Source organism: Callithrix jacchus, chromosome 4 (genome assembly GCF_049354715.1).
Source record: "Callithrix jacchus isolate 240 chromosome 4, calJac240_pri, whole genome shotgun sequence".
Classification (NCBI taxonomy): domain Eukaryota; kingdom Metazoa; phylum Chordata; class Mammalia; order Primates; family Cebidae; genus Callithrix; species Callithrix jacchus.
In genome coordinates this window covers 10,010,297-10,037,512 of record NC_133505.1, presented here as the reverse complement: position 1 = coordinate 10,037,512, position 27,216 = coordinate 10,010,297, and the positions used below count along the sequence as shown (strand labels likewise).

General features: G+C 39.4%; 1 protein-coding gene across 13 annotated transcripts in view; it reads left to right on the top strand.

Annotated features, from left to right (window-relative positions):
• CDKAL1 (CDKAL1 threonylcarbamoyladenosine tRNA methylthiotransferase) overlaps positions 1-27,216 on the top strand; it is a 736,106-nt gene that overhangs the window by 215,799 nt on the left and 493,091 nt on the right. For all 13 annotated transcript variants that reach the window (XM_078368217.1, XM_078368209.1, XM_078368220.1 and 10 more), the window contains one exon: positions 17,007-17,055. In XM_078368217.1, coding sequence (XP_078224343.1) covers positions 17,007-17,055 — 49 coding nt within the window. The remainder of the gene's footprint in view (positions 1-17,006; positions 17,056-27,216) is intronic.

The window sequence follows — 27,216 nt, the reverse complement described above, 5'->3', positions numbered from 1 at the left end:
TTTCTTCATTGTGTCGATGCAGTTTACCATTTGGTACATTTTTGGAGAGGCTGGTACTGGTTGTTCCTTTCTATGTTTAGTGCTTCTTTCAGGAGCTTTTGTAATGCAGGCCTGGTGGTGATGAAATCTCTCAGCAATTGCTTGCTCATAAAGGATTTTATTTCTCCTTAGCTTATGAAGCTTAGTTTGACTGGATGTGAAATTCTAGGTTGGAAGTTCTTTGCTTTACGGATGTTGAATGTTGGCCCCCACTGTCTTCTGGCTTGTAGAATTTCTGCCGAGAGATCTGCTGTGAGTCTGATGAGCTTCCTTTTGTGGGTAACCTGACCTTTGTCTCTGGTTGCCCTTAGCATTTTTTCCTTCATTTCAACTCTGGTGAATCTGACGATTGTGTGCCTTGGGGTTGCTCTTCTTAGGGAATATCTTTGTGGTGGTCTCTGTATTTCCTGGACTTGAATATTGGCCTGCCTTGCTAGGTTGGGGAAGTTCTCCTGGATAATATCCTGAAGGGTATTTTTCAGCTTGGATTCATTCTCTCCATCACATTCAGGTACACCTATCAAATGTAGATTAGGTCTTTTCACATAATGCCATATTTCTTGGAGGCTTTGTTCATTTCTTTTCACCCTTTTTTCTCTAATCTTATCTTCTTTTTTTATTTCTTTGAGTTGATCTTCAATCTCTGATATTCTTTCTTCTGCTTGGTCAATTCGGCCATTGAAACTTGTGTATGCTTTGCGTGGTTCTCGTGTTGCGTTTTTCACCTCCATCAAGTCATTTGTATTCTTCTCTAAGCTGTTTATTCTCATTAGCATTCCATCAAACCTTTTTTCAATGTTCTTAGTTTCTTTGCACTGGGTTAAAACATGTTCTTTTAGCTCAGAGAAGTTTCTTATTACCCACTTTCTGAAACCTGTTTCTATCAATTCATCAGATTCATTCTCCATCCAGGCTCGTTCCCTTGCTGGTGAGGAGTTGTGATCCCTTGGAGGAGGAGAGGTGTTCTGGTTTTGGGTGTTTTCGTCCTTTTTGCACTGGTTTCTTTCCATCTTTGTGGATTTATCTACCTGTGGTCTTTGCAGTTGGTGACTTTTGGATGGGGTCTCTGAATGGACGTCATTTTTGTTGATGATGAAGTTATTTCTGTTTTTTAGTTTTCCTTCTAAAAGTTAGGCCTCTGTGCTGTAAGATTGCTGTAGGTCCACCCCAGACCCTGCTTGCCTGGGGATCACCTGCAGCAGCTGCAGAACAATAAGGGTTGCTGTCAGTTTCTTCTTCTGTTCTCTTCATCCCAGAAGGATAGCAGAAGGATAACAGATACCCACCAGATGTCATCCTGAGCTCTCCTTTATGAGGTGTCTCTTTGGATATACAGTGGTTGGGGAGCTGCTTGAGGAGACAGTCTGTCCCTTATAGGAGCTCAAGTGCTGAGCTGTGAGCTCCGTTGTTCTGTTCAGTGCTGCTGGGAAGGTATATTTAAATCTGCTGCAGCAGAACTCGTTAACTGGATTTTTTTCTCAGGTGGTCTGTCCTGGGAAGGTGGGGCTTTTTTTTATAAGTTCCTGATGTGCTGCTGCCTTTTTTCAGAGATACCCTGCCCAGCAAGGAGGTAGCCTACTCAGTCTGCCAGAAGAAGTGTTGCTGAGCTGCTCTGGGCTCTGCCCAGCTGCTATGTGAACTTCCTTGCAGTTTTGTTTATGGAGGTATAGTTAGAACTGTCTTGGTAATAGCAGTCTGCCTCAGTAATGGCTGCCTATCTCTGTAATGGCAGACTGCCTCTGTAATGGCGAATTGCCTCAGTAATGGTGGTCTGCCTCAGTAATGGCGGATGCCCTTCCCCCCACAGAGCTGGACTGTCCTGGGGTTGGGACCCGCTGAGCCAGATCACCTGACTCTCTGTTTCAGCCCCCTTTTTTTCACTTGAATGGTCGACTTTATATCCCAGGTGTTTCAGGTGCCAGTTGAAATGGCCACCGGGATTTGTGTGAGTTTTTGTGCGGTGACCCACTGTGCTGGCTGAAACAGCCATTCTGGAGACTCATCGTGCTTTTCCCCCAGGGAATCTCCTGGTCTTTGGGCAGTAAAAACTCGTTTTGCAATGCGATGATCATTCACCCTGTGCATTCTCACTGGGAACTGCACTCCAGCTCTGTTCCTATTCGGCCATCTTGGATCATCTCCCTGCTTCACATCTCAATCAGTACTTGGTATTGTCAATTTTTAAAAAAGTTTGACAATTCTACTAGGTGTGTTAGTAATATCTCAGAGTAGTTTTAATTTGCTTTTCTCTGTTTACTAATGATGTTGAGCATAGTTTCATGTGCTTATTTGCCATCTATATATCTTGGGAAATATATTCAAATCTTTTACCATTTTTCCTCTGGTTTTTGTGATCTTGAGTTAGGAAACTATTTCTTAGGACACAAAAATCACAACCCAGGAAAGAAAAGAAGTTGATAAAATTTACTTCATGAGAATAAACACTTTTACTACTCAAAAGTATGGTTAAGAAAATGACATGACTGAAGAAGAATTTGCAAAATATATATCTCCTCCAGGACATATGTCCAGAAGATATAATGACTCCAACTCAGTAGGAAGAACTCAGCCTGTTTTAATATTTTGAAAATATTTGTTCATCTTCATCCTCATTTTTTTCTTTATTTTGAAAGTTTATTTTAAAGAGAGATGTGATCTTACTTTGTTGCCCAGGCTGATCTAAACTCTTGGGCTCAGATCCTCCTGCCTTGGCCTCCCGAAATGCTGAGGTTATAGGTGATAATTAGGGAAAAAAATACACACACACACACATTTGTTTCAGTTATGATATATATACACACACAAACGTGTGTGTGTGTGTGTGTGTGTGTGTGTTTGTGTATCCTCTCATATTAACCATGATATCTCATTTATATATTTTTAAAAATAAATTTTGTTGTACATATTTGCAATTTATAACATTGGGCCCACCTGGATAATCCATGTTACTCTCCTCTCAGGTCCCTAATCTTGATCACATCCAGAAAGTTATGTTTACCATGTAAAGTAACATATTCACAGGTACAAGGAGTAGGACTTGGTTATCATAGGAGATCGTTATTCTGCCTATTATATATAACAGGGATGTCCAATCTTTTGGCTTCCCTGGGTTACATTGTCTTAGGCCACACATAAAATATACTTACACGAATAATAGTGGATGGGCTAAAAACAACTCGCCAAAAATATCTCATAATATTTTAAGAATGTTTATGAATTTGTGTCGGGCCACATTCAAAGCCCTCCTGGGCCACCTGGTGCTCTGAGGCTGTGGGTTGGACAAGCTTGATAGATAAAATTGTTTATTAATTGGCATTTTACATCTCTAATGTGTATTTGTTTTAGTTATGATATTACTCTGTGCTTAACTTTAGTATCACTTTTTAAATTATCTTTTAATTTACAATATATTCTGTTATTTAATATGAGTATTCTGATATCCCAAACAATGTTTCTGTGTGTGACTGAGTTTAGCCTGTTGAATTTTGTTTTTATTGCTGAATGTCTTTTGTGCCTCCTTTACCCCTCACTCCTACAGAAAGTTTAATAGGTATTTTAGTTGCTTTTAAGAGGAAGAGAGGTTCCTGGTACCAATCCTCATTTTACTGGCACCTTTGTAGCCTGGCGTCATCTTTCAATTCATAATTTCTATCTCTAGTCAGTCTTAGTCACTGACTGGTACCATTCATGTAGAAATACGCCTCCAGTGCTATGAGGAATGTGCTGTCACATAACTTTTGTTGAAAGGGCTATTTCTACCTTTGGGGAAGAATCTTTTTGAATGAAGAGATTAAAGATAAAAATGCATTGGGAGATGAATATAAAAGTTAAATCACATATAACATCAAAGGCTCTTTTGTGTTACACAGCAAACTTGCTCAGGAGCTTGTGAGTTCAAGAAAAAATCTCATAGTGCTGAAACATATTAAGTTAGCTTAGTGACTGCTGTCAGCTTCCCCACATTTAAGGGATTTGGAAATTGAGTTCTCCCCCAATACTATTTAAGGCAGAGACTTTGCTTAATATAGAAGTTTATATTGAACTTTGACCTGTCAAATGTTGATTATTTCATCAAACGTCATTGTGGTAAAGGGGAAACATCTGAACATATGTTTGATGGGAAAGCCTTTGTATGTATAGTTCTTAATGTAGATGGAAAGAAGGGCATTTCTTTCATTTTTTATTGTAGATACTTAAGGCGTACAGTGTTTTTGTATACTCCTAGTGAAATGATTAGTAGAGTCAAGCAAACTAATTTATCCATCACCCTTTGTAGTTACTTTTTATGTCTGTGTGTAGAAAGAGCACCTGATATCTACTCTTAGCAGATTTTCAGTATGTGATATAATATTAACTAAAGCCCTGATGATGTAGTTAGATCTCTAGACTTATCCCACATAACTGCAACTCTGTACCCTTTGATCTACTTCACATTTTCTCCCTCTCCCCACCCCTGGTAATCCGCACGCTACTCCCTGTTTCTCCACATTTGACTTAAGTCAAGATTTGACATACGGTCGAAATCATGCATTTTCCCCCCATGTCTGGCTTATTTTACTTAGCATAATATCTTCCAGGTTCATCAGTGTCGTTACAAATGACTGGATGTTCCTTTTAAAAATGTTGGATAGGCTGGGCGTGGTGGCTCAAGCCTGTAATCCCAGCACTTTGGAAGGCCGAGGCAGGTGGATCACGAGGTCAAGAGATTGAGACCATCCTGGTCAACATGGTGAAACCCCGTCTCTACTAAAAATACAAAAAATTAGCTGGGCATGGTGGCGCGTGCCTGTAATCCCAGCTACTCAGGAGGCTGAGGCAGGAGAACTGCCTGAACCCAGGAGGCGGAGGTTGCGGTGAGCCGAGATTGCGCCATTGCACTTCACCCTGGGTCACAAGAGCGAAACTCTGTCTCAAAAAGAAAAGAAAAAGTTAGATAATATTCGATTACTTAAATATACCACAGTTGTTTTATTCATTCATCCATCAATGGATAGTTAGGTTGTTTTCATATCTTGGTTAATGTGTATAATGCTGCATTGAACTTGGGGACACAGATATCTCTACAGAGTGCTGGTTTCATTTTCTTTGGATGTATAAGGAAGATCGCTGGATCATATGGTAGTTCTAGTTTTAAGTCTTTGAGGAATCTTCATACTGTTTTCCATAATGGTGATACCAGTTTACTTTCCTACCAACAGTGCATAAGGGTTCTCTTCTCTATCTCCTCACTGACACTCGTTATTTATATTCTCTGTGGCAGCGGCCAACTTCATAGGCATGAGGTGATAGCTCATTTGCCTTTCCCTCATGGCTAGTGATGTTGAGCACAATTTCCTATCTCTGTTGGCCTTTTGTGTCTTTCCTCTGGAAAAATGTCTGTTAAGGTCCTTTGCCCATTTTTAAAATCAGGTTATTTGATTTTTTGCCATTGAGTTGTATGAATTCCTTATATGTTTGGATGTGAACCTCTTATCAGGTATATGGTTTGCAAATATTTTCTCCCAATCCATAGGCTGCCTTTTCATCCAGTTGATTGTTTCCCTTGCTGTGTAGAACCGTTGTAGCTTGATGTAGTCCCATTTGTTTATTTTTGCTGTTTGTTGCCTCAGCTTTTGGTGTGATACCCAGAAAATCAGTGCCAAGGCTAGTGTCAAAGAGCTTTTTCCCTATGTTTAAGGAGGGAGTAAAATTCCTCCCAGGAATTTCACAGTGCCAGGTCTCACATTTAGGCCTATAATCTGTTTGGAGCTGATTTTTGTGTATGGTGTAGCATACAGATTCAAAGCAGTTTCTGTCAAAATCCCAATGACATTGTTTGCAAATATAGAAAAACAGTTCTCAAATTTGTGTGGAACCACGGGAAATTCTGAAGAGCCAAAACAGTCTTGAAAAAGAGAAAGTCGGAGACGTCACACTTTCTGATTTGAAATTATATTATAAAGCTGTTATAGTTAGCGGTGTTTTGTGCCTATAATCTCAGCAGCTCAGGAGGCTGAAGTGAGAGGATCTCTTGAGGCCGAGAATTTCAGATCAGCCTGGGCAACATACTGAAACCCTGTCTCTAAAATAATAATAATAATCATCATAGTAAATTAGCCTGGCATGATGGCATGCTCCTGTAGTTCCAGCTACTTAGGAGGCTGAGGCAGGAGGGTTGCTTGAGCCACAGAGTTCCAGGCTGTTGTGAATAGTTGTGATTGTTCCACTATACTCCAGCTCCAGCTTGGGAAACAGAGCAAGACTGTTTCTTAAGAAAAAAAAAAAGCTATAGTAATCAAAACAGTATGGCACGGGCATAAAAACAAACACATAGGCTAATGGGAACAAAACAGAGAGCCTAGCGATAAACCCAAGCATATGTACCCATCTAATTTTCAACAGGCTCACCAAGAAGATACAGTGGGGAAAGGACAGTCTCTGTAATAAATGGTATTGGGGAAACTGGAAAGCCACATGCAAAAGAATGAAACTGGACCTTCATGCCACTTTTTCCTTTTACAGGGTAGTGGAATTTTCACTTAGTTTTAAAGTTTTGGTGTGATGTTTTTTAATTAGAATGAAAATGGCATTGTCTTTTTATTTATATACAATCAAAATTAAGACAGCTAATGAGAAAGTACTTTTCATATTTGCTTATTATGTATATCTATAATGTATTAACTTCTTTTATTCCTGAAGGGATTTGAGGTATCTTGGGATAAAATCAAGAGATAATAAAACCTCAGCCAGTTTCATGCAGGCTTAATAAGAGTCATACTGGCCAGGCACCATGGCTCACACCTGTAGTCCCAGCATTTTGGGAGGCCAAAGTGGGTGGATCACTTGAGGTCAGGAGTTCGAGACCAGCCTGGCCAACATGGTAAAACCCCATCTCTACTAAAAATATAAAAGTTAACCAGGCACGGTGGCGTGCACCTGTAGTTCTAGCTACTCAGGAGGCTGGGGCAGGATAATTGCTTGAACCTGGGAGGTGGAGGTTGCAGTGAGCTGAGATCATACCATTGCACTTTTGCCTAAAAAAAGAAGAAATCATACCAAGTGACAGAGAAGTATAGACAAAGAGCAGTTTTGTTCATTTTTAATATAATTAGCCTAATCAATGATGTTAATAGTAATCTATTAACTCTCCAGTGACTTTCTTTTGCAAAAAGAGTAAAATCTAACCACATAGCATAAACTGCAAGGTCTCATATAGTCTTTCTCCCATCATTATCTGACCTCATCTCTTCCTACTGTGTCCCTAATTGCTGGGCTTCTTTTGACCACACAACCCATATATGTCATTTTAGCCTCTCAGTCCTTGTACTGACTCTTTTCCTGGTGGTTTACATTGATGCCTCTGTCAGTGATTCAAGGCCCTGGACTGATGCTACCTATTCAGAGTTTAGCCGGACCACTGTAGAAGAATTGTGCTCTCTACTTCCTACCACGACACTACTCCCAGATTTTCTTTTCCTTCCTTCCTTCCTTCCTTCCTTCCTTCCTTCCTTCCTTCCTTCCTTCCTTCCTTCCTTCCTTCCCTCCCTCCCTCCCTCCCTCCCTCCCTCCCTCCCTCCCTCCCTCCCTCCCTCCCTCCTTCCTTCCTTCCTTCCTTCCTTCCTTCCTTCCTTCCTTCCTTCCTTCCTTCCATCTTTAAATAGAGATAGGGTTTTGCTGGCGTCAGATAATCTTCCTGCCTCAGCTTACCAAGTGCTGGAATTATAGATGTGAACCACCACACCTGGCCCCAGATTTTAATTTCTTCATAGCATTTCTTCATAGTCATTGTAGCAAATGAAGATTTTCCATTATTTGCATGTCCCCCCCGCCCCCTAATTAGAATATAAGGTCCGGGGAGCAGGGCCTTGTGTTTTTTGTTTGTTTGTTTGAGACAAGGTTTCCCTGTGTGACTCAGGCTGGAGTACAATGTTATGATGGTGGCTCACCGCTGCATTGACTTCCTGGGCTCAAGTGGTCCTCCCAGCTCAGCCTCCAGAGGAGCTGGAACTATAAGTACATGCTACCATGCACGGCTAATTTTTTCTCTTTTGTAAAGATGGTGTCTCTCTAGTTTTCCAGGCTGGTCTCGAATTCCTGGGCTCAAGTGATTCTTCCACCTTGTCCTTCCATACTGGGAACATTGTATTTTTTACCATTATGTCCCCAGTTTCTAGAACTTTGTTGTTCATGGTTAGTGTTCAACGAATACTTGTCAAATGAAAGCATTTATGCCAATGGTGATTTGACTGGGAGAGTTTGGGGAAGTTGTTGTGTGAGTCTCTTGAAAGTTCAGTTCAGATGAATGGGATTTTATGATCATTTAATAATAACGTCCATGTGCATAGGAAAAGGGAGATTCATCAAGTGGACCATCTATCTGCCATTCCTGGACAAGATCTACTAGGAACCGTTGGCAAAAATTCTAACTTGATATTTTTGTGCCTCAGTTCTCTTGCAAGGTGGCTCACGTTTGTAATCCCAGCACTTTGGGAAGCCAGGGTGTCCAGATCACTTGAGACAAGGAGTTTGAGACCAGATGGCCAACATGGTGAAACCCCATCTCTACCAAAAATACAAAAATTAGCCGGCATGGTGGCGTGTGTCTGTAATCCCAGCTACTCGGGAGGCTGAGGAGGGGAATCCCTTGAACCCGTGAGGTGTTGCAGTGAGCTGAGATCATACCACTGCACTCCAGTCTGGGCAACAGAGTGAGACTCTGTCTTACAACTAACAGACTGACTGTACTATCTCCTCCTGCCTAGTAGTGTTTGAGGATTAAGTTCGATAATGCACATGAAGTGTCAGTGTAGAGCCCGAAACAGAGTAATTGCTCAAGAAATGTTAGCTGTCCCTGTGTTAGTCCTGGTCATTAACTTACCTAGCTGCTAGATGTTCAGGAAAAAAGATACTTCAAGTGCACACTAAAGCAGCGCCTTCAACTGCGGAATAGTATCCGCTTGTTCTCTGACAGCTTCAAATGAGCAGACTTTTTTTTTTCTTAAGCCTAGTTGGCAAAATTGTGTTTGAGGTGTACGTTCGTTTCCTAAGGCTGCCGTAACAAATTACTGTAAACTGCGTGGCTCCCTTAGCCGTTCCCTAATGCTGCACTTTTCAGTGTGGTCGCAGCAGCCACATGTGACTGTTTAAATATGGATCAAGTTCCTCAGGAACGGTAGCCACATTTCGAGTCTGCAATAACCACGTGTGGCTGCTGACTGCCGTACTGGATGGCACGGCATGTAAACATTTCCATCCTTGCAGAAGGTCCTGCTGACAGCACTGCTCTGCGCGATTCGGAAACCTTAGAACAGCATTTTGTATTTGCTTTGGGTGCCATCGTATAGGCTTGTTTCTTCAATACATGTCCAGTTATAAATTTGGAATAGTTCATAATAGCCGAAGAAAATATTTTTGTGGATTTCTTTTCAAAGTTCTGCAGTAGAATGACTCATTAATGTTATTTATGAATTGTTTGTACATCAGCTCCTTCCTTCATTGTTGAGAACATATGGAGTCAGTAACAGAACATACTGCATGCCTTTTTTTTAATATATATTTATAACTACGTGCCTGAAGGACATGAGATTCCGTTATATTTATTTTATTTGAATCACATGCTCGAGAATAAGCTCTTGCGTGTCCAGGGCCTCAATTTATAGTATTAATTAAGAACAACTTTCCTCTTCTAGAATGAGTGTAGACTTCATTACTGTATGTGAATTTTGAGTTTGTTTTCTTACTCCTGATTGTTTTTCTTCTTTCTCTGCCTCCCACCTTCAGTTTTTCTTCTCCTGACTTTTCGCTCTTCCATGTGACTCTCCCTCCCGACTCTTGTCTCCTTTTCCTCTGTCTCCCCTCTTTTCTTTTTTTCCCCATTGCTTCTTCCATTGTCTCCCTTACTGAAAACTAAAATGGCACCCTATTTTCCTTTAATCATTTAATAACCTTCTCTTCTGTTTTTAATCAAGTGCTTACATTTTTATTTTATTTTATAGTTTTGGCAGACCTTTCTTTTTAAGATCCTGGGGTTCCCACATGCCGTCGAGTGATTTAAATTATCATGTGTTGGCAATATCCCACTTCCTGCCATAAAAGCAAATGTATTCAAGTGCTACTTTAAATTAGAGGATATATTTTCAGCTATCTACATTCAAGCAAATTCTGTGTGACCATCAGGGTAGCCATCTTCATCAGGACCATCTTCGTTTCTTCCATGTGCATGCACACATGTAGACACACATGCCCATGCGCAATCATGCACATACATGTGAGCACACACACACTTCTCATTTTGACATAATATCACTCAGAAATGTTGTAAAAATAAAGAGGTTTTATATACTCTTTACCCACATTCTCCAAATATTAGTATTTTAACAGATTTTCTCTTTCTCTTTACATATACACATATCCCCCCGTCCTTGTAAAAGTGAGTTGCAAGTCTGATGCCCCTTTACTTCTCAGTACTCGTGTAGTTCAAAAGCTAGGACATACTCTTAAATGACTGTAGTACGGTTATCAGTATTAATACAGTACTGCAAGCTAGCGTATCAGCTTTATTCAGATACTGCCAATTGTTTCAGTGCTGTCCTTTATAGGAAATGAAAATTCCCAGATTCATAGTCATGCTCAGGTCACATCTCTTCGGTCTCCATTAATCTGGAACATTTCCTCAGTTTTTCCTTGACGTTCATGGTCTTGACATTAGAACCTTTGACCACGCTCAACGTTTTTCCTCTTTTTGGTAATAACAACTCTACTGAGATATAATTCATACACCACGCTATTCACCCATTTAAGGTGTACAATTCAGTGGATTTTATTTTATTCGTAGAGTTGTATGACCATTACCACAATCAGATTTAGAACATTTTCATCATTTCAAAAAGCCCCTGGTACATCTTAGCACTCCCTTTCATTCTCCCTCTCGCCCTCTAAAGGTTCTGATGAAGACGGCTACCCTGGTGGTCACACAGAATTTGCTTGAATGTATATAGGTGAAAATATACCCTCTAACTTAAAATAGCACGTGACTGACACTGCTAGATTATATGGAAAGTCTATGTTTAATCATTTGAGGAGCAGGTAGCCTATTTTCCAAAGTACTGCATCATTTTACTACATTCCTATCAACAATGTATGAAGGTTCCATTTTCTGTACATTTCTGCCAACACTTGTTATTATCTGTATGTGTTTGTGTGGGTATGTGTTATTTGAAGAGACAGGGTCTCACTCTCTCACCCACGTTGGAGTGTGGTGGCGTGATTATTCGTTGCTGTAATTTTGAACTCTTGGGCTCAAGCAGTCTTTCCATCTTAGCCTCCTAAGTAGTTGGGACTACAGGCAAGCACCACTGTGCCCAGCTAATTTTTAAAATTTTTTGTAGAGACACGATTTCGTTGTGTTGCCCAAGCTGGGCTCAAGCTCCTGTCCTTAAAATGATCTTCCCATATTGGCCTCCCAAAGTGCTGGGATTACAGGTGTGAACAACTAGACCTGGCCGGATTGTCTTTCTGATGATAGCCACCCTAACAGGTGTGAAGTATCTCATTGTGTTTTTTCAGTCGCGGTAAACTAGACATAAAATAAAATTGACCCTTGTAATCATTTTTAACTGGCACGAAGTACATTTACATTGTTACATGGCCATTACCACTATTCATCTCTAGAATGTTTTCCTTTTCTCCCACACTCTATATCCATTCATCAATAGCTCTATGTTCCTCCATTACGATTCTGATTTGCATTTCCGGATAGGCTAATGATGATGAGCATCTTTTCATGTGTTTATTGGCCATAAGCATTTTTTCCTTGGAAAAGTGTTCAGATTATTTTCCAATTTGTAATTGGGTTGTCTTTCTGTTATTGAGTTGTAGAAGTTCTTTATAAATTCTAGATACAAGTTCCTTACCAGATATGTGATTTATAAAAGTTTTCTCTCATTTTCTGTGTTGTCGTGCTACTTTGTTGATGTCCTTTGAAGTAACAAATGGTCTGAATTGTGATGATATCCAGTTTATTTTTTCTTCTGTTGTTTGTACTTTGGAGTTACATCTAAGAAACCAGTGTCTAAGCTAGGGTTCATGTAGATTTATGGCTGTGTTAGTTTTAGCTTACCCTCAACTATTTTTTTTTGAGACAGAGTCTCACTCTATTGCCCAGGCTGGAGTACAGTGGCACAATCTCGGCTCACTGCAACCTCCACCTCCCTGGCTCAAGGGATTTTCCTGCCTCAGCCTCCTGAGTAGCTGGGACTGCAGGCGTGTGCCACCATACCTGCTAATTTTGCTATTTTTAGTAGAGATTGGGTTTCGCCATGTTTCTCAGGATGTTCTTGAACTCCTGACCTCGTGGTCCACCCGCCTTGGCCTCCCATAGCGCTGGGTTTACAGACATGAGCCACTGTGCCTGGCCAGCTTCTCTTCAACTTTTTAACAGACAGCTCTGTCTGCATGTTCTGACTTTGATCTAGAAATACCGCTTCTTATTCATTCCATGTGCTACACGAGTGCTCCTTTTGAGCTTTTATATTTTTAACTGCATAGGAAGACATTTTATTCTGGTTTCATCATTGAATTACCTTATATTTTATTCATTTTATTGTGTGTCTTCTATCCTTAATTGATATCTTGGTCATTAATCCACGTTCACTGGGAAATTTGGCCAACTGTTTCTTACCCTATTCATGACTATTATCCTTGGCAATCTGAGTGTCTGGATATAATGTCTTGGTAACATTGTTACCTTTCACTTCATCAGAAGTCACTTCTAGTGGTCTTCACTTACTCACACCTTGTTTTAGCAACCTTTTCCCATTGCCAGATTTCCCATTGCTTTACTATTCTTGAGAAATACTAAATGCCTGTGTCTGTACACTGGTTATAACTTTCTGTCCTCTTTCTTTTCTCCTTCCTACTTCTTTCCCTCTTCATTTTTTTCTTTCTCCAGTCCCTTAGCCACTTCATTTCTTCTTGACTGGCTCTACTTCTTTCCCTCTCTAACCTAATTGCCAAACTTCGTCTCATCCAAAATGCACAGTCAACTTTCCTTGTTCCATTTTCTTTCTGGTCCATTCCACAAATCTCTTGGTGTTGTTTCCTCAGCCCTTTTGTTATCTGGTGACAGGAGCAGGGCTGCAGGGGTGTCCTAAAGACGCTGACTGTTCCCCGATCGGATGTGTTTTCCCAGGTTCCTGGGCCTCACTTACCCAGGAATGGGGAGAGGGCCCTTGTGGTGCAGTGAGCTCGTTTAAGTAAGTATTGGACCCAGAGGGTTTTGCAGAAAGTGATTTCTTAGGCAGAGAGAGAGAGAAAAAGAAGGAGAAAAAGAGAGAGAGAGCATGAGCACAAGCGTGAGCGCTCCCACACTGTTGTGGGAGGGGATCCAGAAATGGAGTGTGTATAGGTAAGGGAGTAGGAGGGATTTGAACCCCGGAGTTACTTCTGTCCTATTCAAGTTCTCGTCCAGTGAGAGGAGCTTTTGCCAACCTCTTCTGGAGTCATTGATCTTCGACTCTGGTATAAGCTTGGTTGCCTGGCTCACAATCAAAGCCTCCTCCCTTGGAGCTTTTGGCGGGCTTTTTAAACAAAGGAAGGTCATCTGGGCTTTCTACCCAGCCCGTGTGTGGGAAAGTTAGACAAAGAGCTCTAGGTTTCTGAATGGGGAGGTGAATGGAGGCATTGCACTGGGAAATTCTTGCCTTTGAAACCACGCCCCTTGTGGACCCGGGAAGAGAAGTTAACATAGTCTCTCACTTTCAACCATCCTGGTATAATTTAGATGCTCAATAATCAATGAGTGAATAAATGGTGGCACTATCAAACCTTGGGTCATTCTGTTTGTCTGTTTGGCTTCTACTGTAGAACTTCTGGGACTTGAGAAAAATTATTGCTCTACCTGGAGTCATTCTTATACATTCATGGTCTCAGATTTCACCCGATGTCCCGGTACTGTTGGGTGATTTCTATGTGTTCATAGACAATGCTTTCGTTGTCTGTAATAGATATTTGTAAACATTCATTCTGTTTTTATTTTACCATGTGCTTTCTCACGTTGGCACATGAACTTCCTGTTTACTTCACTGAGAAAAATTGAGGCCAACAGGTGGGAATTTGCTTAGCTCCTCCCGGACCTCCACAGGAGTACTAGCACCTTTTCCCAGGCCTACCCCAACCTCTTCTTCATAGAGATGAAGACTTGGCCCTTTTCTCGTTCTGGCTTGTCCTCTGTTTGTGTGTTAGATTTTGCTTGGTCCATTTCCTGAAGAGCATGGCTCCATCACTTGTTTTTCAGTCTACAATTCCTTTGCCTACTGCCTTTCTCCGCTCAAGCTGCAAAAAAAGAAATAGTCACTTACACTAAGCTAAACTAAAACACAGTATGTTCAGTATTCTCTAGCTATCAAGAGTCTTCCTTCTCCTTCCCTTTCTATCCAGCGTTTTTCTAAGAGCAGTCTATATTAACTCTCCCTGTTTTCTTATGGATAATTCATTACTACTGAACTCATAGCTTTCCCTAAGTTTGATTCCCTTATTGTTAAATGAAACATATTCATTTTAGTCTGTATACTTATGTCTTTGTAGCATTTTACACTGCTGGTCACTTCCTCCTTTCTGAAATCTTTCTTCTGCTGGCTTCTTCAATCCCATTCTATGTGGAAGCCACATGGGCTATCTTAATAAAACCAGAGCCTAATGGTTCCGTTGTTTTCAGGTAGATGCATCTTCAGTTGGATGGGTTTGCTGGGGGCTGAAAACCTGATGTTGTCTGAGATTTAATTGCCTTTTGTGGTTTCTCAGTCATTGTTGCTGCTGCCTTCATGTTGGGCTGCATGGTCAGAGGTAGAATGGAGTTCAAGTCTGTTCTCACAAGCCTTTCCTTATTTTCTGTAAGAATACTGAGACTAAGGAACAATTTTTAAGAGACTTACCATTATGATTTTTTCTATATATATATATTGTTTTTGAGGTGGAGTCTCACTCTGTTGCCTGGCTGGAATGCACTGGCATGGTCTTGGCTCTCTGCAACCTCCACCTCCTATGTTCAAGTGATTCTCCTGCCTCAACCTTCTGAGTAGCTGGGACTAAGGCATGTGCCATTACTCCCAGCTAATTTTTGTATTTTTAATAGAGATAGGGTTTCACCATGTTGGCCAGACTGGTCTCAAACTCCTGACCTCAAGAGATCTGCCCCCGCTAGGCCTCCCAAAGTGTTGGGATTACAGGTGTGAGCCACTGTGGCCAGCCAGCCATTACATTTTTAATAAAGTTTTTTACACAGGTTCCTCTTGTCTCAGTTGAGTTCAGTGCAGCATAGTATAATAATGAAAGAACAGAAATTCTTTCATCAATAGAGGTATGGATGCATGCATCACATCATGATGTATGTATACAGAGAGATAGTAGGCAGCTAGTAAAGTGAATGAAGTAGATCTATAAACTGACAATATATACAAAAATATCAAGGTATAGATCTATTTTATACATATGTATAACCTCTACCAAAGACCCCAGGACCTCACTATGTTGCCCCAGCTGGTCTTGGTCTATTTTATACATCTGTGTTGTATATTTACACACACACACACACACACACACACACCCTGTATCATTTGTAAAAAAGGATAAAACTATAGAATAGACCTGCATATGTTTGATGCCAGAAAATGTGGTATCTGCTCATCATACTATTATTAGTGATTTCATCTGAGGAGTGGAAATACAGGATGAAAGATGTTATGATTTCCTTTAACTAATTTCCATTTTATGTTCAATTTTGTTTGAAGTTTTTGTGATATTTCTTCTGTAATTTACGGACTTTTTTTTTTTTTTTTTTTTTTTTAAATTTTTTATTGGATTATAGGTTTTGGGGTACATGAGCAGAGCATGCAAGACAGTTGCGTAGGTACACACATAATTTACGGACTTTTAAAGAAGAATTAGCTTTGACTTATTTTTTTCTTTCTTTAGCTTTGTGAATCATAATACTACTTTGCTTTTCTCATTTTCCTTTTGAACTCTAGCCATGCTTACTCATTCTCCTTAGCGGCCTTCTCCAGTCGTAATCCTGTTTAATCAGAACCCCAGGAGTCACCCCTGGTTCTCTAGGAAGCATTCCTGGATCACTTGGTCTGATTTTATTACATTTCCTCTGTGATCCCCTGGGAAATCTTCTAGTCTCTGGTGTTTAGAACAGAAGCTGTGCTATTTGACTTCGTATTTCATGGACCCAAGGACAGTACTCAGCAAATGATAGAAAGTCATTAAAAGGGTTTTGAGGGTGGGCCCAGTGACTCACGACTGTAATCTCAGCACTTTGGGAGGCTTAGGTGGGCCGATCATGAGGTCAGGAGATAGAGACTATCCTGGCTAACACCGTGAAACCCTCTCTGTACTAAAAATACAAAAAAAGTTTAGCCGAGCATGGTGACACGCGCCTGTAGTCCCAGCTACACAGGAGGCTGAGGCAGGAGAATCGCTTGAACCCAGGAGGCAGAGGTTGTGGTGAGCCGAGATTGCTCCATTGCAGTCCAGCCTGGGTAACAAGAGTGAAACTCCGTCTCAAATAATAATAATAATAATAAAGCTAGAATTTGGAACAGATCTCTTTAGCACTAGCTTGTTCTTTGGCGTAGGTTGTCATTTTTTCTTGAAGCTGTGTGTGAGAAGACATGTTTTAATTAATCTTAAGTTTCTTTGTCAGGATGTGTTGAGTATATGCTGATAGGTTATCCTAAAATAGCTCCAGGCAGTTTATTTAAATGCAATATGATTTCTTCAGTTATCATTAGAGGACAGGAGGTTGATAATTTCATCCTTCATTGTAACGCAAAATATTAATATAATTTAAAAATATCTCTTAATACATTAAAGGAAACCTACATTGATGTGCTTAGAAAATGTGTAACATTGACTCAAGCAGAAGGATAAATGCAAATGTTGCTTCTCTGTGTAAATTACTTGTCTAATCATTTGTGTTTTTTTTCTAGGTTCAACAGATAGATCGTGTGGTAGAAGTTGTGGAGGAAACAATTAAAGGTAATCGTGAGATAAACAGATGTTCATATTTTCTGAACGACGTAATAGAAACACCGCTCAGTTAACTCTTGCCAGACATCTTTGTAAGTTATTGTTTTAGGTATAAAATCGTAGAATGTTATCCTCTGCTTCACGGATTTGCCATTCTAATATTGGAGGCAGGCACTCTACTGTATATTTGTTTGGCTTATAAGTGAATCAGGCCAAGAGCAATGGCTCACTCCTGTAACCCCAGCTGTGGGGACTGGCGCTGAGGCTGGAGGATTCCTGAGGCCAGGAGTTCAAGACCAACATGGTGAGATCCTCGGATCTCTGGGGGAGGAAGTCAGCTGGATGCTGCGATGCGTACCTGTAGGCCCAGCTTCTCAGGAGGTTGAAGCAGGAGGATTACTTGGGCCCAGGAGTTCAAGTCTGCAATGAGCTTTAATTGTATAACTGCAGTCCATCCCGGGCAACACAGTGACATCCTGTCTTTAAAGAAGAAATTTATCAGCCAGATGCGGTTGCTTACGCCTGTAATCCCAGCACTTTGGGAGGCCGAGGTGGGCGGATCACGAGGTGAAGAGATCGAGACCATTCTGGCCAACATGGTGAAACCCTGTCTCTACTAAAAATTACAAAAATTAGCTGGGCACAGTGGCAGGCACCTGGAATCCCAGCTACTCAGGATTCTGAGGCAGAAGAATAGCTTGAATCAGGGAGTCAGAGGTTGCAGTGCACTGAGATTGTACCACTGCACTCCAGCCTGGCAACAGAATGAGGCTCTGTCTCAAAAAAAGAAGAAATTTATCAGGTCATAGTTTTTAAAAATTATTATTTTATTTTTGTCTAAAATTAGTTTGAATTTCAGATTAAAAGAATTTAATCCATTTTAAGATTAAGAAATTGGCTGGGCGTGGTGGCTTATGCCTGCAATTTCAGTCCTTTGGGAGACTGAGGTGGTCGGATCTGTTGAGCCCAGGAGTTCAAGACCAGCTTGGGCAACATAGCAAAACCTCATCTCTACAAAAAACAGAAAAATTAGCTGGGTTGGCGGGGTGCTTCTGTAGACCCGTCTATTCAGGAGGCCGAGGTGGGAGGATTGCTTGAGCCTCGGAGGTTGAGGCTGCAGTGAACAGTGATTGCACCACTGTGCTCCAGCCCAGTCGAGAAAGCAAGACCCTGTATTGAAATAAAATAAGGAATTTTTTTATTTGTACATTTTTATAGCACGTTATTAGTTGTTATTTTAAGTACTTTTAATGGTAATAATTTTGATACTCCTTCAAGGTGTAATTTTTCTCGTTGCACTAAAAATTTTGCAAAGAAAACAGAAATAAGCTTTGGTTATTTTGTTAGCCAACACTCACGGACATACTAAGGTCACTGTGAAATAAGTCATCTGCAATTCTGGGGATAATTTTAAATTTTTTAAAGGCTTTTTCCTCTGTTAGATTAGCACAAATGAAAACCAATAATATGATACTGAAATATTCAGTAAATTGAAAGTCTCACTTAAAAACTGTTTTGTTATAAATGAGAAATTTATATATTAACAGATAGTCTCCACCTGCCAAACTAGAAATTTTAATGCTGCACTTTTCCTTCTGGGTGGTGTCTGCTACTTTTCACATGCATCTATTCATTAATTTTGGATCATTGCTTTATCAGAGATTGTCACAGAATCAATTTCTAATAAATGAGATTATGAGAATGAAACTATACCGTAATCTTTTTAATTTTTTAAATAATTTTTTATTTCATAATTAGAGATGAGGTTTTGCCACGTTGCCCAGGCTGGTCTCGAACTCCTGGGCTCAAACAATCTGCCCACCATGGCCTCCAAAAGTGCTGGAATTACAGGCATGAGCTGCTGTGCTCGGCCCTTAATCTTCTTCTGATGTTTCAAAATAAAATGAAATATCAGGACTAAAAATTTATGGCAATGATAATTTGAATGTTTTTACAAATCAGTTCAACTCCATTTTGCAGCATCTAGAAGTGCTAACTGTTAGTTTGTTCTTACAGTGTGACAGGCACTATTTTAAACACTTCACATGGGTTAAGTCATTTCGTCTTCATAGTAGGACTGTGAAGTGAAGTGGGCATAAATATTTTCCTGATTTTTCAGAGGGCAAAGTTGAGACACAAGGGTGTACAGTAAGTGGCAGCATTGGAATTTGAATCCTGGCAGTTTTGCTCCAAAGCCTGTACTTGAGCATTGTACTGTGATCCACACAACACTGTTGTTTCTCTGCTCTCTCCGCATCGAGATTCACTACCTTAAAGGTTATTTGATTGAGTGTCTTAAGCAGCGATTTAAGATACTTGAGGGTATTTTTGCCTTATTTATCCTTTATCTTGAGTACCAAGTATATACAGGCCACTCAGTAATTTTTAAAAAAATTAGTGATAGTGAAAATCTAGGTGATCTTGGGTATGGTGTGATTTTTTTAGATACAACATCAAAAGTATGCTTTATGAAAGAAATAATTATCAAGTAAGGTGTCATTAAGTTGAAAACTTTTTTGTTCTGTAAAAGACAGTGTCAAGAGGATGGGAAGATAAGCCACAGAGTGGGAGAAAATATTTTTAAAATACACATTAAAAGGACTATTATCCAAAATATATGAAGACCTCTTAAAACTCAGAAAAGGAACAACATAGTTAAAAAATGGGCAAAAGACTTGAACAGACACTTTAATCAAAGAAGATATGCAAATGAAAAATTAGCATATTAAAAGATGTTCAGCATAATATGTCTGTCATTAGTGAGTTACAAATTAAAGCAACAGTGCAATATAGTGGTATATTACAACCACACACCTGGTACGACGGTCAAAATCCAAAACACTGACCATTCTGGCAAGGATGTGGAGCAACAGAAAGTCTCATTTATTGCTGGTGGCAATGCGAAATGGTACAGGCACTTTGAAAGGCAGTTTGGCAATTTCCTTAAACACAGCCTCATATAATCCCACAGGTGTGCTTCTTGATATGTATCCAAATGAGTTGAAAACTTATGTCTATCCAAAACACACAATATTTATGGTAGCTTTATTCATAATTGCTGAAACGTAAAAACAAAGAAACGGCCCTTCAGTAAGTGAATAAAGAAACTGTGGTACATGCGGACAATGGAATATTATTTGGCACCAAAAGAAATGAGCTAAAAAGCCATGAAGAGCCTAAAGGATAACCATGGTGTGAAAATGGATACCATGATGTGAAAGACGTCAGTCTGTAAGGCTACAGACTGTATGAGTCCAGCTAGTCTGACATGGTGGAAAAGGTGAAGTATGGAGGGGGTAAAAGGATCAGTTGGTGCCAGTGGTTAGAGAGTAGGGAGGATGTGTAGGCAGAAAACGGAAGATATTTATGGCTGTAATTCTATTCTGTATGATGCTGTAATGGTGGACAGTTGTTATTATACATTTGTTCAGACCCTTAGAGTGAACAACACCAAGAGTGAACCCTAATGTAAACTGTGGACTCTTGAAAACGGTGTGTCGGTACAGATTCATTGATATTAACCAATGTACCACTCTGGTGCAGGATGTTGATAGGCTTTGTGTGGGATGGGGGCAATGATGTGTGGAAACTCTGTACTTCTGCTGAGTTTTCTATGAATCTAAAACTACTCTAAAAAATGAAATCTGTTTTAGAAAATTAATGGTAGTTAACAGTGTGCTTAGGAGTTTGCTAAATGACTTGGAGAGATACACTTTCTATAGGAAATCGTATAAGACCTGTTACTCTCAGGCTCAGTTAATCAGGGATAGCTTCCTACTGATGAGTGTGGACTTGAGTGGATTTATTGGAGAGATTGTGTTTGCATTTAGCTATGAAAGTGAGTAGAAGATTAAGTTGAAGGGGATATTAATTGGCAGGTTTGCTGAGATGATGGTAAGTCTGATAAATTAAGTCTTTCTAATGCAACAGGAGAATATTTTTAGATGGAAGGAATAATTTTGGTAGTTTTCTTTAGTTTGCAGATCAGGAAGCTGAGCTGTGGAGGAGTTACATGGTTTTTCTGAGATCTCTTAGTTAATGGAGAACTGTTTCTATCAGTCAGTCAACTTCTGTTCTTCGCTTTCTGTTTCTACCGTCAGTACTTCATTCAGACAACATATGTCACTGAAATAATGCAGTTTTTACAGCAGTTAGGCGGTTGTTGGTTGTCTTTCAGCAAGTTACTTTTCTGAGGCTTCATTTTCTCAGCTAAAAATGGGCAGGATTAAATGGATAAGACTTTTGAAGTACACAGAACATATTAGGGCATTCATGTTAATGCGTACCTCTTACTTCCTCTTTAATGCATGAACTGCTGGAGTAATTTAACTGATCTTTGCCATCCAGTGACTCTCCTTTCAATCTGACTGCCTGTTCTGCTGCCAGTAACCTGGGATTATTTCACTCTCCTATGTGTATACCCTCGGTGGTGCCTCTTACCACCAAATTAATTTGGGACTTTCTGCTATTTTCACTTTGCTCCAGCCACCTCTGCTGCTTGATGTTTCTTAGATGTATTTTCACTGTGCTTTACATTAACTTTATGGTCCTCCACGGAAGTGGATGTCTTCTGTTTGCCCTCCCAGATCCACTCTCCATCTTGATCTGTGTCCGTGATCTGACCTGTAGGGACTGATCAGTTAGATTCCTGCCATCTCATGCCCAGTTGGATTCAGCCAATTGGAGAATGTGACAAGAGCGAGATAAGAGTGTTCATTCCCATCCCTCCCTCCTTCGCTGCTCGTTTTGGGTAGGTTGCTTTCCTTACCCCAGGGTCACAGCAATTGTCCGGTGACCCTCTCTGTTTATCGCTTTCTCCAGGTTTCTGCAGCTGTTCTCCTCCTTGCCTCTGGGATGGTAACAGCACCCCATTGTTGCTAGCCTTAGTGTATTGCATTGTCTGCTGGTTTTCCTAAACCTGCCCAGATTTTAGTAAATCGTTCCTTTATGAAAATCTTCTTAGTTATGTGGTGAGCCATCTGCTTTGCTGGTACCCCGACTGATAAGAAGTTAGCTGTGGAGCAGCAAGGCTCTGCCCAGAAGGTCCGGATGGAAAACAGCCTAACAGGAGGATTTTGCCCTAACCCTCTTGTTTCCACATTTGATCCCTGTTGAGCTGTCTTCGTATCTCATCTTTGAAGGGGCTTTAGACATACAGCCTCTCTCACAGCCTGATTGCATTATTCTTATTGCTGCTTATGTTACACCAAGTAGTATTTTAAAAACTGGACTGATAAGGTACATTGATAACTAAAAGCATTTAGCTCTATTATAATTAATATAAAACCATAAGGCATGTTTTCATTTATCTGTCTTAACTGTATCAAAATGGTGAATTTTTGATAACGTATTCTGAATGGATCATCATGTTAATAGCAGCCTGAAAATTCCATTCATTTGTGGTTTTGGCTTCAGGAGACACGAAATTATAATGAATTTAGGATTTTTTTTCTGTATCACTTTCAACATTTTACTAGGTGTGGAACTGAATGTAAGGAAAGAAATACAGTGACTAGTGGATTCACATTCATTTCTGTCTTTTAAAAATATTCACACTTACCTTAGTCTTGGCTCATATGGTTATTAAAAACTTTTTTTTGGTATGAAAACTATGAAAGGAATATAAATCTGCATTTCTTCCAAAAAAAGTATGTGAAATCCTCTAAACAAAAAAATTATTACAAATAATCTTATCTTTTTAGAAAGGTAAGTCTAATTGGCTATCTTACGACAAATTATTGCAAGTAAATTTTACCTATTGAAATTAGAAAACTGTTTTCATCATTAAGTCGTATTTCTTCTCCGGTCAACCTCTGTTGAGATCCCTGTTGTAATTATTATGTTTGCTGGCATCTTATTCAGTCAAATTCCAAATGCCTCAAGTGGTGGTAATTCAGGGGTTTCCCAATGTGGTGTAATTTGCAAGTTTCACTGATTTTCCGTTTTTTCTAACTTGTCAGTAATTGATGCCATCTTGGGATAGACCGACTGAAATTTCCAGGGTACATCACCAAGCAGCTTTCTTATTTAAGACATTGCTGTTAATCTTCACTCCGCAAGGTTTTGTACTTTGCATGTGGTACTTATTTAGAGCCTAAACTGTTCATAAGTTGAGACTGCGAAGCAGGACTGTATCCAGGGTGGTTTTATCAGGGTTAGTGACTGAATAACCACCTTACAGAGCCCAATGCAGACTTCCTTGACGATGTTTTCCAGACTCAGTGAGGAAGTGATTGAGCTCAGATATGTAGCATGCTGTGTCTAGAGAGTATTGGACTACAGAAGACATCTGCTTTTTCAACAGTTGCTTTTCAATCAAATAATTTGTATTGATTTCTACTATATGCTTTGAAAGAATACTTTTCTGCGCCCTCTCATTGTCTGTAACCTCTGACACAGTTAGTATAGTCTGAATGTCGCGGAGAAAAGTTTGTGCATTGCTTTACATATTAGGAATACTTTCCGGTCTCATTGGTGTAAGTAAATACAGAATGACTTCCACCTTCTAGTAAGTAAAGGAACAAGGAATTTATTACTTTATTTAGTTTTTTTTTCAATAAGCCTGTTTGTTTTAAGTTTATGAATACTTTACTCTATGATTACGGTTTGGTAACTTGCATTTCCAGTTGCAAAGGCAATGGTTACATTCTTAAATGTAGTTTATCTGCCTTGCTATCCTCTTTTCTTCCTATCTCCTTCTTTGTTTCCCTCACGTTAACGATAGGATTCTAGCTTTACTTATTTGTAGTCCGTACATCTACATACATTATTTCTAGGGTGAACTCCTTGTTATTCATTGTGTCTCTCTTAGATAGCATTTTTCAAACCATAGTATTTTTTAAAAATAATAGTAGACTAATTTCTTTATGGCTCCAAACAAAAAGTTTTATGATGAGACTTTTGGTTGATTTTTTACACCACTTCATTCTATAGCTTGGTTTGAAAAAGGACTTCCGTAAGTGTCACCAGCATGTGCTGTCTCGTATGTATTTCTGTAACTTTCCAACTCTATTGGCCAAATTATCAGTCCTGTTTTTAGCTACACATATACTGAGCAGCAGCTACAATATGTATAATAGTTGCTCTAGAAAAAGTCTTCTTTAAACATTGTAAATGGTCAAGTTCACCGGTTTTTTAAAAATGAAGATGGTAAGTAACTTTACATTTATCTAATATTTTTAGCCATTAAAGCTTTTAGAACACCGAATGCCTAAATGAATCCCCCCAGGTGGATTCTGCTGCTTTGCGGTGGCCTCAGAATGGTCTTCATGCTTTTTGTTCATCCTTAAATTTAATTATACAGCTTTAGTGTATTGATTGCTTATATTTCCTTTTCTGCTCAAAGATGCATTCTTAAATTATTATTATTTGAAACCATGTTTCATCATTAAGGGAGTTTATTTATATGAGGATATGGGTGTTTCTCTAACTTTTGATTTCTTAATTCCGGTTTTTTAGTGGGGTGAGCTGGTACATAGTGTTGAATAGTTTAAGTTGATGATCATGCTGTAGCTTTCACATAATACGCTATTATAGTGGTTCACTAGATTTGATTGTTGTAAGCAAGGAAAGGAAATTACTTTAGGCTTGAACCTCACAGGCTTCCCGTGACACAGTCCTTCCACTAGTCGTCACACTGGCCTGTCCAGTATCGTATCCCCATCTTTCCTTGTTTAACTGTTAACCAGGACTTACCTACCATTAAATTAGACTTACATATTAACTCTGGTGAATCCTGGTAGTGTTTTGGCAGATTTCATGAAGGTGAGAGTACAAGTATTGTTAAGTCTTTACAAGTGTGTTATCATTTAGACTTTTGTGAAACTGTTAACGTGAGCAAATATATGTTTGAACATCCTTGCTTTTACATCTGTATTTTAATAATTTTTATTTCTGGTATTTAGTATTTTCAGATATGGCAATTTCTGATTCCCAGGGTTCTCATTTCTCAATCATATTACTTTTTGTTGATACATAAATAATATAAAGCATCAACCCCAGAAAGAATTTGTATTATACTAAATGTCATAGTATTTGTTACAGTAGGAGCTATTTAGTAAAAAAAAAAAAAAGATTAATTGATCATTGGCAGTTGCTACACTGCTTTCATACACTGCATATGTATCATATGCTTTATTACGTGACTGGAGACATGTTATTATTCATTAGAGAATCCACTGTTTTTGGTTAGTAAAATATAGTGAGAATAGATGAGAATGTAAACTTAGAAAAAAAATAAACACTGGCAACTTCATTGCATTTTTCAAATGCAGGGTGAATTGTAGGTTAATTGTGGTATTTTCTGTTTTGCTTTGATTGTTCTCAGCACAGTAGTAAATTGTACTGTATTGATGATTCTTCTTTAGGACTTTATAGCTGATTTCCCTAAAAATAGAAATGTAAAGTGGGAACCAGGTCATGTTAGAAATGCTTTAGTATCTAAAGCTTTGATACGAAAATAAATATACATAGAAATTATTATCTTTGAATTTAAAAAAAAACAAAGATTTTATTGTTAGGGAAATAATTTATTATATCACAGGCAAGTGAAAGCTGGCACCACAAAGTAATCTGATGGCTCAGATGTGGGTAGAAAAGAAATTTAAATCTGACTTTCTCTTTTTCTTGAAAAGTTATATTTGATAATTGGAATAATTAATTAAATGTAGGATGAACTTTTTTTTAGTGATGTCATGGATATTTTCCTAGAAAAACTAGTATTGATAATTGGTACAGGATTTATTATAAGAATGTTTAATCGATTTGAACATTTTATATTTAATATTTTGTAATTTACACATTTTTTCTTTTAGAGGTTCATTCTGTACCACATTACAAAATATACAGAGATATGTACTAATTACTTTGGAGACGGAGAGACTAAATATCAATTTCATGTATTAGTTTGATGGGGAGAAAACTCATTTGGAGAATCTTCGGTTAGGATATCAACTCTGCATATCCTCTGGATGTCTGGCTATTGTAAAGACATTTATCTCAGTACTACCATTTTATAACAAAGTATGCATTGTATTGAGTAATAAAGAAATAGTAATTAAAATGTCCTCATAAAGGATGCTTTCTAACACACTAAATCTTTGTTGTAATTCTGAAATGTAAAGTGCACCAGTTATTGAAGCTGCGCTAAGTCGGCTGCTGTGATGGGCGCTCTCGGGTGCTGCTGCGGTAGGTGAGAGTCCTTGATTGAGACTGTGAAGAGCTGTGTGCAAATGTTTGTTGGTACTGACAGTGTTAAAGGCCTTGAACAACCGTTACAGCCTCACTGGTTCTCAGTTTCCTGAGTTGCGGGTTGTATCACGTGGAAGGTCACTTCTACTCTGAAATCTTGAAGTGCTTGCGTATGTAATATAAAATGGAGTTTCAGAGTCTATCATTAGAAAAGCTTTTGGCATTTTAGATAGTGACCTGTAGCAGAATTTATTAGAATGTGGCCAGCCTTTATCTTGCATCCCAATTTCTGTATGCCAGATTTGACTTTTTCTTTCCCTGTGCCTTCCTTCTTAAGCAGTGAAGCTGAAGATGTTTGTTACAGAGGTACCATGCATTTTTCTCTGCTATTCCTCTGTATTTTCAAGTGAGGAGGCTCTTGGGGAAAGCCCAGTTCTTGGACTCTTTTCCCCTTCCTCCATTCAGCTGTAGTGCAGTTCTGGGCAGTGACAGGGAGTGTGCTTCCCAGCGTTGCTCAGAAACATTGTGCCTCTTTGAGGCAGCTTTTGTTTCTACCCAGGAGCGTGTTTATTTTCAGGACTTCGAGAGAGGTAGTTTTAGTCTTGGTAACTTGGATTCCTGATGGAAGAAGTAATTTGAGAGGATTTAATGTAGGTAACATTATCTAAAGCAGTGATTCTCAAGAAAGTTTGTCGGGAGAGGGATGGTGGGCTGAGAGGACCCCTGACCTGAGAGCGGAGATGGTAGACTGGTTAATGCAGACTATGGGGAAACTGGGAGCTGGGAGTCTGCCCTGCAGCCACTCACCTAGATTTATTGCCATGGTAAGCCACTGTTCTAGACAGGTAAGGATCATATCAGTCAGTGTCCTGACGTGGAAAAGCAGCCTTGGCTGTGTAACATGGTCCCTGAGCAAACATGGTTACATTCACCCAGGACCATGTATGGTTCCAGGTTTATTACCTATGCCTTCTTCCACCA